This window comes from Chiloscyllium plagiosum, chromosome 30, assembly GCF_004010195.1.
Source record: "Chiloscyllium plagiosum isolate BGI_BamShark_2017 chromosome 30, ASM401019v2, whole genome shotgun sequence".
NCBI lineage: Eukaryota > Metazoa > Chordata > Chondrichthyes > Orectolobiformes > Hemiscylliidae > Chiloscyllium > Chiloscyllium plagiosum.
The window spans coordinates 36,475,271-36,487,010 of NC_057739.1; the positions used below are offsets into that span (position 1 = coordinate 36,475,271).

Genomic DNA, 11,740 nt, shown 5'->3' on the forward strand with positions numbered 1-11,740 from the left:
GGAAATTTATCATATCCTTATTCCCATCACCTCCAAAACAGTCTCCAGATGGCTGAGAAAATTCTGCCTTCACTTCACACATTAGTAAGAATATTTTGCCATTAAACCCAATCTAAAGTCTCTTCTACTCAGACCATATTTTAAAAAGGCACTCATGTGACATTTTTCCATTTCTCACATCCTGTCTGATAGCAAGTGGGTACTTTCCTCAATCGGACTAGCTTTACACTGTGGACTTTACAGGATGACATAGCGAATTATAATCAGATTTTTAATGTATTCTCTTGTGGGATGTGGGTATTGCTGTTTGGCCAGCATTTATTGTCTGTCCCTCGTTGCCTTTGAGAAGGTGGTGAGCTATCTGTTGAACTGCTGTGGTCCACATGCTATAGGTTGATCCACACTAGAATTCCATAATTTCAACCCAATGGCAGTGAAGGAACAGCAATATATTTCTAATTTAGGATGGTGAGTGGCTTGGAGGGGAACTTGCAGATGCTGCTGCTCCCATGTATCTGTTGTTCTGTCTTTCTAGATGGAAGTAGTTGTTCTTTGGAAGGTGCAGTTAAGGATGTTGGACAATTTCTGCAGTGCATCTTATAGATAGAACATATTGCTGCTACTGAGCGTCAGTGGTGGAGGAAATAGATGTTTGTGGATACAGTGCCAATCTCAAAATTACCAAACTCAATCTGATGACATATTTTTGAAGGGTAACGTAACAATGTTGGAAACTCAACAGCCAATTAGTGCACATCAAGGTCCCATAAAGAGCAATGTGATAATCATCAGATAATCTGTGAGAAATGACGATTGCAGGATTGATATAGATAGCAATTGGACATTGTTTGTTTTTTGAACTGTACCATGAGAATGTATTACATCCAGCTGAAAGGGGAGATAACACCTTAGTTTAATGTCTCATCAGAAAGACAGCATCTGCAACAGTTCCTCAGTGCTGGACTGTAGTGTCAATCTAGGTTATATGTTTGAGTCCCTATACAGCAGTGCCTGAACTAACAACCATATGGCTTTGCACTATCCATTTTAAAATATGGTTAGTTACTGCATTGAGAGTTGGACTATAGGCTCAGATGAATTTGAACGCTCATCTTCTTTTCTGCAAGATTGTTCACCATTTTATGAAGAAATGTGTCCACTGTCTTTGTACTTTTTACTCACTTAAGAATCGCGTACATTAAGAGAAAACCTGAGGTGCAATTATATCCCAGGCACCATGCAGCAGGACAAGACAGTAGGTTGCAGTTTAACGACAGTGGTGAACTTAGAGTATCTTGCCACCCCCCTCAGCTGCACGCCTTACCTCCCCCATCATACCTGCCCATAGCCCCTCAACACTAGGACAGAAGAAACTCTCGACCTTGGTGACTTCTGTTCATGAGAGACTGTGACACAGCAATGCTCTAGGGTCTGATTTAAGACCTCAATGCAGGAACTGTCTCCCTCCTGTCTAGGAAAAAGGAGAGTTAGGTAAAAAAACAACAAAGAAATGAACAAAATAAGTAAATGGGAGGTTATTTAGGTTTGATTGTAGTAATCTGTTGTCATGGAGACCAGTGCAGAGGAAACACATATCGTTGGGTGATTGATGGTGGAACTAATCCAGTGTCAACAAGAGGAGAGGGAGTGAGCACTACATCAGCTCCAGGCAGATTGGCTTGCACATATGATAACCTCCTCTGAAGAAATATCTCAAATGAGCAGCAGGGGATTCTGTGCTGTAGGTTTTCACATTTAACCTGCACTAATTTGCAGAATGTGGTTACGTTGTTTAATGCACTCACCCAGTTGTGTGTAGTTTGCAGACATACAGCACAGCAGGGTCTCAGCATTCCGTATCCCTTCTGGGCTGAGCTGGCTGCTCTGAGCCACCTCAGCAGCTGAAGGGAAACGCCCCTGGGTTACTTAGGAAACGAATGAAGCAGGGTTCCTGCTCTGGATGCAGCTGCAAGTTTTGTGTTTGCGTGTTTTGATGAGAAAAAGGATGGAACCTGGCGGTTATCCCCTATATTGCCAACTGATACCAATTGTACAACCTATCACGTGGCTTTCTCTGAACCATGACCCCTCTCCAGCACCTTCAGTGGATAAGGTGAAAATATCTGAAGTAAAGGAATAGTGGCTCTGTCATGTAATTTCTCTCAAGATTGTGTTTTAATTCCCAAACTTGTGTTTGGTGTTTAGAAGCTGATGTGTTATTCTCCATACTGCTTCCAGCTGTGACTCAGTTTGTAATGCACTCACCTCTGAGTCATAAGGTTAAGGTTCAAATTCAACACCAGAGACTTTAGGCATGAATTCTAGGTTAACATTCCAATATTGTACTGAGGGAGCTTTCCTCTGCGCTATTGGCTGACCTGTCTTTTGAAAGTTAAACTGAAATCCTGTTTGCCTTCTTGGTTAGATGTAAAAGGTCCCCAGGCACTATTCCTTCGATGTTGTTGAGTCAGAATCATGGGATTTCCTTCCTAACAGCATTCCTTCCTAACATGGACTGGGATCTCATGGATCTCAGTCGTTCAAGAAGGCAGCTCACCACCATCTAAGAAGAGGCTGGATAGGCTGGGACTTCTTTTTCCCGGTGTGTAGGAGGCTAAGGGGTGACTTTATAGAGGTCTATAAAATCATGAGGGGCATAATTAAGGTGAATAGCAAAGGTCTTTTCTTCCCAGGGTAGGGGAATTCAAAACTAAAGGGCATAAATTTAAGGTGAGAGGGGAAAGTTTTAAATGAGACTTGAGGGGAAACCTCTTCACATAGAGGGTGGTGCGTATATGGAATGAACTGCCAGAGGAAGTGGTAGATGCAGGTACACTGCCAATACCTCAAAGACATTTGGACAAGTACATGAATAGGAAAGGTTTAGAGGGCTAAATGATGGCAAATGGGACTAGTTTAGCTTGGGAAACCTGGTTGACATGGATGAGTTAGACTGAAGGGTCTGTTTCCCTGCTGCATGACTTGATGACTTTATAACTAGGAACAGGTGATAAATGTCCAGGTCCCCCGAATGAATTTAAAAAGCTATCCTTAAGAAGAGTGGGGAAGGTTACTCTGGGTGTTCTGGCCAATATTTATCCCTCAGTCAGCATTATGTTAAAATAAATTATCTGATCATTATCATCTTGTTTGTGAGTGTTTGCTATGTACAAATTGGCTGCCATGTCTCCTACTTCACGGCAATGTCTCCTACATTACAACAATGAATGTTTGGTGACATCCCACTGTTGCGATAGCCGCTATGTAAAAATCAGGATTTTTTAGCTGCATTATACCTTCAAAGAGATGATGGTTTTAAATGGACATTGCAGTGTTCAGACTCACAATCCATGTAAAGTCTCAGTTCAGTTCACTTGCTTGTCAGATGCTTCGTGAACAGCTGCTTATGGATCTGTAACTTGAGAAGCACCTGTATAACAACAGATTATACAACTGCCTGCATTCTTGACAGTCAGCACTCCTGTACACTCAACACTTGTCTAAATATCTTTCAACAAATTGCCTCCTCTGGAGAACTAGTCACTCACTCTTCCTATTCTGGCAATCAATGGATCCCGCTTTCAAAATCCCTTTAAAGTTCATCTGTTTAATTTACTATTAATATTTTATTGCTTAAAATTAATTTGCTTTGCTTGTTCTGTATGGGCTGGTTAGTCTAGTTGATGATCTGATAATTAAAGGATGTAAGAATTATCGTCAGTAGAATAGACAATTCAGTGGAGAAGCAGTATTATAAAACCATGGGGTTCTTCCACCAGTTTACTGGGTGATAACACCATATTAATCAGGATTCAACTTCTCTGTTTAGTTGATCTCAAACTGGGCATCATAAATAGCCTCAAAGCTCTTGGGTTGGGGAAGGGAAGAATTACCCAGTGTTCCTGATCTATTATTATCTAGTGATCCCAGTTCAAAGCCTTCTGCACATGGGTGGGTGTTCACGTTGGGAAGGAATGGTTTTACATCTAAGCACACGCAATCATTGCCCACACTCACTGTCAAGGTTCACAAACAAAGACTAGCCATATTTGGACAAGTTAGCAAACAACAGCCTTTGAAGCCATGACACAAGTTAGTGCCTTGAGGGCAGCAAGGAGATAACACTCCATGTTATGTATTAAATAAAAGATGACTGAGAGTAGATGAGCTAACTGCAGTTAATTAATAGCATCATTACACAACCATTCATTGTTGCACAGCTACTATGTTTTATATCATGTTAATGTCTTGTTAATAGCCACTTTATCTCCTGGTAATTGCTTTTAATTGCTTCTTCATATTCCCCCCCACTTTAAATCAAAACATTACCCATAATGGGAAAGGAAACAGACTGTGAAACATTAACTCTTTACTTGATGCAGCTCACTGCACTAGAGCACTCACTGTTGAAAAAGGATCTTTGTGTTGTATTATTTTTTCCCCCAGTACATTCTCTTCCTGCCCTGAGAGGGCAGTGTGCTGAATCACACACATGCTGCCCATCCTCGTGGACTTGGGACATGTGAGTTTCCAGAGTGATTCTTGTTGAGCTTTTCAATTGTGAGAGGTATTGCAACCAAACCTATTCTGCCCTCACTAGGCTTTGCACATGATCAGGAAGAAGGGCTAATGCCCGAAACGTCGATTCTCCTGTTCCCTAGATGCTGCCTGACCTGCTGCGCTTTTCCAGCAACACATTTCCATCTTTGCACATGATCATCTGGGTAATGGATTAAGAGTGGGGAAACCCTGTCATGATGTGGCTGCAATGTACCTAGTGGATTACTGTAAAAACCTATCTGGTGTCCTTTGAGGAAGGAAGTCTGTTGTCTCTAAAACCTGTACGAGTGTGTAAACTCATAGCTGTCTGGTGAGATGGTCTAGCAATGTCAGAGTGAGTTATTAATTTTTCCTGCTGAGTTAACCTTTGCACTTTTGTGTTCAGTTGAAAACGTGCTTCCTAGGGTGAATTTTATAAACTGACCCCAGCAGTATTCAGAGGTTGGTCACATTGGATAATGTCAACATACAAAGTAGTTCATCTGAAAGCTAAATCTGATTTGTGCCAAGTGCTGAATGGGTTAATCTTGGAAGTTGTCCGGATCCGTTTCTGAGGCAGTCTGAAAGGATGCACATGTCCAAAACACTAGTTCCTGAGTTTGAAATGCTTTTCACTTTGAATGTAGCAGAAACAGATGTTCCATAATGATCTTGGACATCTCTCTTGAAAGAAACTCTTTCTGTCAATTGAGCGCTAACTGGACAATATCACTGTGGTATTTGGGGAGTAAATGAATAATCTAAGTTAAATGAAATCTTTAGAGTACAGCACACATCACAATAAATCTACACATCAGAATGTCACTTATGCACTATTAAAATAATCTATCCAATTTTACGCAGTCTCTTCAATAAATCACATTTTGTCTAGTGACTCATGCTGATTTATTTAAACCGTTTGGAAGCCAATATCCATAAATTGATCATAAACCATCAATATCTGTAAATTGAACCAATCAAATTGATATCCAGCCTTTGCCAATTCTTCCTATGTCCAACTGAAAGTAACATATACTTGACAGCAAAACTTTAACATTGTCGCAAACAGTAAAATTACTAAAGCTACCCACCTGAATTAGGCACTCGCTGTCAGATTGGCCTGCATAAAAAGTTTTCCCTGCATCACCATTTTAAGTCATGTTGCAATCATTTGTTACTCACAGATGGCAGCTCTGAGGCATGAATGCTATAGAAAATGTAATTCCTTGGAAATTTCAACCTGTCCAAAAAATGTTTTCCACATAATTTTGCCAATGCGTCACTGTCTTTAGGAAGGACAAAAGAAAGTGTCATAGTTTACTGTGAGATTTTCCTGCAGTAAATTTCTTCTCTGATCATAGAGTTCATTCTTGCTGCAATAGGGCAATGTGAGCATCATACTCAGGTCCTTCATCCTTTAGCCTTAATCCTGTCTTTACATGATGACTTGTGCAGGTTCCAGCAGACTATGATCAGAAATTATACTTCCTTACTCCTGGGATTCTGAGGGCAACTTTGTGCCCTCAGATTGTGCACTTTTACAAACCAGAAATTAGCAAACTCTGTACAGACCCAGGGATCAATTCTGGGAGTATTGTTTGTCTATATAGTTCAACTACTCAGAGAGTGTGGAAATACAACCGGGGTCAGAAGGAGCTGTACTTTGTTTTCAGATCAGCTAAAGCTAAATATTTCTTCCTCTGAGTGACTTTTAGCAGTACTGGTATCATTGAAGAGACAGACTTATAAACATACACTCACAACACATACACATACAATTCACACTTACTCTACACATACATAACACATGTAAACACATTCACTCAACACGCACAGAATAGACACAACACACACTTGAGAGAGACACACACTACATGCACAAAAACTTAGTCACAAGTGAACTGTTTATTCTGATTGTTAAATACCTTTGATGTTACCATAATGATGCACACAAAGAACTAGTTGCAAATATTCCTTTTGATGTTCATTAGTTTGAAATTGAAAGAGTTTGCAATGTGGTTCTGACTGTTTCATGCCCCAAATTTCTGGGCCAGCATTATTATCCACATTCACCTGTCAAGCAGGTATATATGTGTCACTGAGCCCATCGTCATAAATACCTCAAGGCTTACAATATATAGAATAACATTGAGAATACAGAACTGAACCAGACCATTGGTTCAACTGGTCTACGCTAGTGTTACCTTCAGCATGAGCCTCCTTCCACTCCTTATTATTTTACCCAATTAACATATCCTTCCATTTCTTGCCTCCTCATGAGCATTTCTAGCTTTCCCATAAATGCATCAACCCTATTCAATTCAACTATTCCTTGTGACACCCAGTCCTGTATTCAAATCAAGTAAAGTTGTTCCTCCCAAATTCCCTGTCAGATTTATTACTATCTATCTTATATTTATGACCTGCAATTTTAGTTTTCGCATCAAGTAGAAATATTATTTCTGTCTATCCTCTCAAATGCCTGTTTCATTTTAAAATACTATTAGCATTCTCTTAAATTCCCCACAAAATAGCAATTTTCCTTTAAAGGTCAGAATTCCCTTCACTGAAAGATGAGATGACGAATCAAGCCAGGAAGCTCAGGAGGAAACAGTTCTGTCCAAATATTAGATCCAGATTCCGTTCCCAGATCAATGCGAATCACAGAGTTTGAATAGCTGGAAGTCAGATGGAACCCTGAGGTGAATTATGATTAACAAGGCTCCTCTCCCTGTCGATTTACAAAAGGAAAATAAGAGTTAGGCTCTTCTGCTCCTCTCTCTCTCTTGATTCATTGCAAGTTTCATTGCTGATTGTTTCCTAGATTGATGTATATCATCTCATTCCCCTTAGAACCAAGTGTAGAACAATCCTCAGTCCTTGTCAACGTTCACGAATTAAACTGAATGAATGTTTTGAGACAAATAAGCCGGGTGAAAATTGGAGGAATGTTATATAGAATACCATATAGGAAATCGAAAAGAATAAGAGTGAAAAAGAGGACGGTCCAGAAGGAATGGTTGGGTGTTGTCATGTTTTAAAGCCTGTGGATGTAGGATGGAGCGATTGCTAAGTGATGTCAAGAGTTCTCTGGTTGGCGAGGTAGGGCAAAGCATGGATTGTGAGAAGGAGACAATGCTGATCCTTGAATTCAGCACAATGAGGACTTGGGGTGTGTGATGCCCTACTTGGAATTTAGTGAGAACAAGACGGGAAAACAGAAGTGTGAAGTTAAGTCTTTGTATTTTGTATAATTTTAGGGAGTGTTGTGGCAACTGGTCAAATTCAGGATTATGCTAAGAAACGTTGGATTCTCTTGAGTGGGTAGGAAAGGAGAAATGCTGATGGTATTTATCCTTTCGTTTTCACCCCTCCAACAATTGTCTCTCACTTGTGGATTCCCCAAGTACAGGGGTGGGTGAATGATCTATTCACAAGCTTCAGCCTCCTGCATAGATGCTTATATCAGGAAACCAGGTAAGTGCATGAGAGAAAAGGGAACAGAAAGACAGGCTGGGATACCAAAGATGCAATAGACAAAGCCTTATGTGGAGTATAAACATTAACACAGCCTAGGTAAGCTTAGTAGCCTGCCGGAATAATGCAATTCCACCTCATTAGTTGAAATGATGCAGCTGTTGCGTGAATTTATTATAAGCAAGATCGCATGAGAATGGAACTATCGTGTTATATCAGAACCAACTGTGGTTTTTGTTAAGCACAGTGAATTCTGATATAATGTGATAGTTCAGCCCTCGTGCGATCTTGCGTTATAAGAAAATAGCACAATAGCTGCGCCATTTAAACTAATAGCCAATACAGATAAGAAAAGTTCACGTTCTAAAAATAACGCTCTAAATTCTTCAATTGCATTAAAGCCAATTCGTGTTGGAGAAGCATGCATTATAGTAGAATCGATTGTACAGGAATTTGGTCAGTATTCTCTGTAAATTTGATTTCAAAACACAGGTAAATTGGAGACTTTGTGCATTTTGATTCAATCACTAAGTTTTGAGTCATCCCCTGGGAGTAGTGGGGCTGAAGAATCAATGTATTTTCCCAAGAGGGTTGTAACAGCCTCCTGAACATATGGTGCAGAGGCTTGGAGAGACTCCTTATGTATTCTGTCTACTTCCCTTCTTGAGTTTGGCAACGTCTCCACCCTCTGGGCACAGTACATGGTTCTCCAGTTCACTGGGTCATCTTCCTAATGCCAATGGCATTGTAACCAACTGTCTAATCGCCATGTGCCTCAATAATTTTCCTTTTTCTTTCTCTCTACAGTAACTTACAGAACATGGATTCCAAGTCGGAATATGTCAAGGTGAGAATAACTTGTGGTTTCTTGAAGGAGTGCCATGCTTAGTGGAGCTGACAGCCTATTTATGTACTGACTTCTCACAGAACCGATTTACTGCAAAAATTTCAGAACAATCTCCCTGGGCTTACTGAGTAAAAATTTCCCCTCTGAGGAGCAGCCCATTCTGGGACTGCTTTAACCAATTAGTTGTTCCAACCAGAAGATTAGATGCCACTTCAGTGTGGCAACTTCCCCTGGTGGGGCTGAGCAATCAAGTCTGAAAGCATTAGGTTTCCTTACAGCACTGTTTGCTGAGATTGATTTGTGCTGTGTTACCGTCTCTCTAGAATTGGCATCAGTGGATGAAAGTTAGCTAAGGCTTCTGCTGCCAATCATCCTACGACTTTAAAAAAGCACCTACAAACAGCCCCCTTGAATATGGCGTGTATTGCATTTGCCTCCATAATCTTAGATGGCTAGAGTGTAGTGCAGAATAATGCCAATAGCACAGCACAGCTTGAATGCACTGCATCAACGGGAAGAGAGGTTGCATGTAGTGATCCTGATGACTGAATGGATGTTATTATTTAGTGTTATTGAACACTGAATATATACAGTTTTTTTATTGTATGGTTTGTAATATCCATAGTCTCCTAAAGCTGTTTTTCCCAGGTAGTGTATTATCTAAGGAATTGTACTAACAGTAAGATAAATGTATATTCACACTGTATATCTGTAATTAGCTTTAATCCCTAGGCAATTCTTGTATGGTTAACTTACTATAGTTAATAGAGTCATAGAGTCATAAAGATGATCAGCATGGAAATGGTAGGAGAAAGTGAGGACTGCAGATGCTGGAGATCAGAGTCAAAAAGCTGGAAGAGCATAGCTGGTCAGGCAGCATCCAAGGAGCAGGAGAGTTGACATTTTGAGCATAAGCTCTTCATCAGGAATGTCCCTCACGCATAGTTTATGGTCAGAGGAGTATCGCATTTAGTGCAGGGCTTATCGCTTATGGATTTGTGACCTGCCATCCAACACAGAAGGAAAGAATGAGGAAGATTAATAGGAGATGAGGAACACCGGAGTGCATTTCAGCCAGTAAAATGCTAAACTCCTGCTAAGAACTCAGTATCAATGTTTAGTCACTGATACTGAGGCCTCAAACAACAATATAATTTTAATATCACCAGAGTGTGTAAGATATTGAACAAATTAAATAAATGGGTGAGATGTCAATTCTGCAGCTTATCTCAACATAGAATCTTCAAATGTTATATCACAGGAGGAGGCCATTCACTCCATCAAGCCTGTGCCAGCTCTTTAGTCCAGCCATTCAATTTAAGCCCACTTTCAGGATCCTTCTCCATGGCTCACATTTTCCCTTCAAGTATTTATTCAATTTCCTCCTAAATGCCGGTGTTGAATCTGCTGTCCCCATTCTTATCGAACTTCCAGGTCACAACTAACAAGATGTTTTCTTGTGTCAGCTGTGATTCTTTTTGCCAATACCTTAAATCTATGTCTTCTCTGGAAGTTTATTCCTCTTTATGTACTCTATCAAAACCATTCACAGTTTGGAATATGCTCGATGAAATCTTCTCCCAGTCTTTACAGTACCAAGGAGAACAACCCCAGCCAATCCAATGTAATTGAAGTCTTCCCACTTCCATTATTATAAATCTCTCCTGTATCCTTTCTGAGGCTGGAATTAAACACAAAGCTCCAGTTGAGGAAAACCAGAATTTTTATGAAGGTTTAGCATCTCATGATGTGACATAATTTTTTGAAGAATCTTTTTAACTTAAATATCGACTTTTGAGTAGAACATGAGATATTCATTGACATGCTCAAGCAACTCTATTTCCAGTTTGCTTATAATTTTGTTTTAGCAGACATACTGAGTTGTAGATACAGGCGGGCTCGCTAAATCCTTTAATATTGCAACAATTTGTTTTTGCATTGAGAGATCTAGGGAAAAGCTCAAGGCCCCATTGTCAGGACATCACCAGTTTGCAAACAGTAGGACAGAAGGGCATACAGATCAAGGAGGAGTAATTAGTCAGTTCCAACATTGGACTAAAAGCCTTTGGCCACAGGAGGATGGATGGATGGAGGTGAGGAATTTCAAAGTTTTCTATAAGGCTCAGTGAGTTTTAAGTTTAATAACAATGAGTTTGCAAGAAAAGAAAAGAACATTCTTGATGTTATGCTTGCAGCTGAGGAGAAACAAGCAAAGAAGTTTAGAGAATTCATGATGACTATAGTATAAATAGATCAGAGACAAGTAGGTTTGTGATGAAGGGAGAGGATTAATGGAACTAAGAATAAAATTGCTGGAAAAACTAAGCAGGTCTGGCAGCATCTGTGGAGAGAAATCAGAGTTAATGTTTTGGGTTGAGTGATCCTTCCTCAGAACTGATGGTAGCTAGGAAAATGTCAGTTTATCTGCAGAAGATAGGGTGGGGGGAGTAAATCTTAAGTGGGGATAGAGCCCAGAGAGAGAGAAGAGCTGTTAGACAGACAAAGGAGTGGATAACGATCTAGCTAGGATGGTGAATAGCTATTAATGGGGACTGTTAGTGGCTAACAATGGGTGATGTGTAATAGCAGGCTTTGTGATAACAAGGCAAAAGTTAGGACTGCAGATGCTGAAGGTTAGAGTTGAGATTGTGGTGCTGGAAAAGCACAGCAGGTCAGGCAGCATCCAAGGAGCAGGAGAGTCAACATTTTGGGCAAAAGCCCTTCATCAGGAGTTCTGATGACAAGACCTGGTTTTTGGGGTTAGGATGAGCACATGGGAGAGCTCAAGCCCTAAAGATTTTGAACTCGATATTGAGTCTGGAAGGCTGCAGGGTCCCCATGTGAGATGCTGTTCTTTCAGCTTGCACTGAGCTTCGC

The 11,740-nt window shown here is 40.3% G+C and overlaps 1 protein-coding gene across 1 annotated transcript in view; it reads left to right on the top strand.

Moving 5' to 3' along the window:
- LOC122564922 (SH2 domain-containing protein 3C-like) overlaps positions 1-10,893 on the top strand; it is a 114,929-nt gene extending 104,036 nt beyond the window's left edge. Inside the window, exons 5-6 of the mRNA XM_043720403.1 lie at positions 8,824-8,863; positions 10,809-10,893. Coding sequence (XP_043576338.1) covers positions 8,824-8,863; positions 10,809-10,814 — 46 coding nt within the window. The 3' untranslated portion in view covers positions 10,815-10,893. The remainder of the gene's footprint in view (positions 1-8,823; positions 8,864-10,808) is intronic.
- Positions 10,894-11,740: the final 847 nt, after the last annotated feature.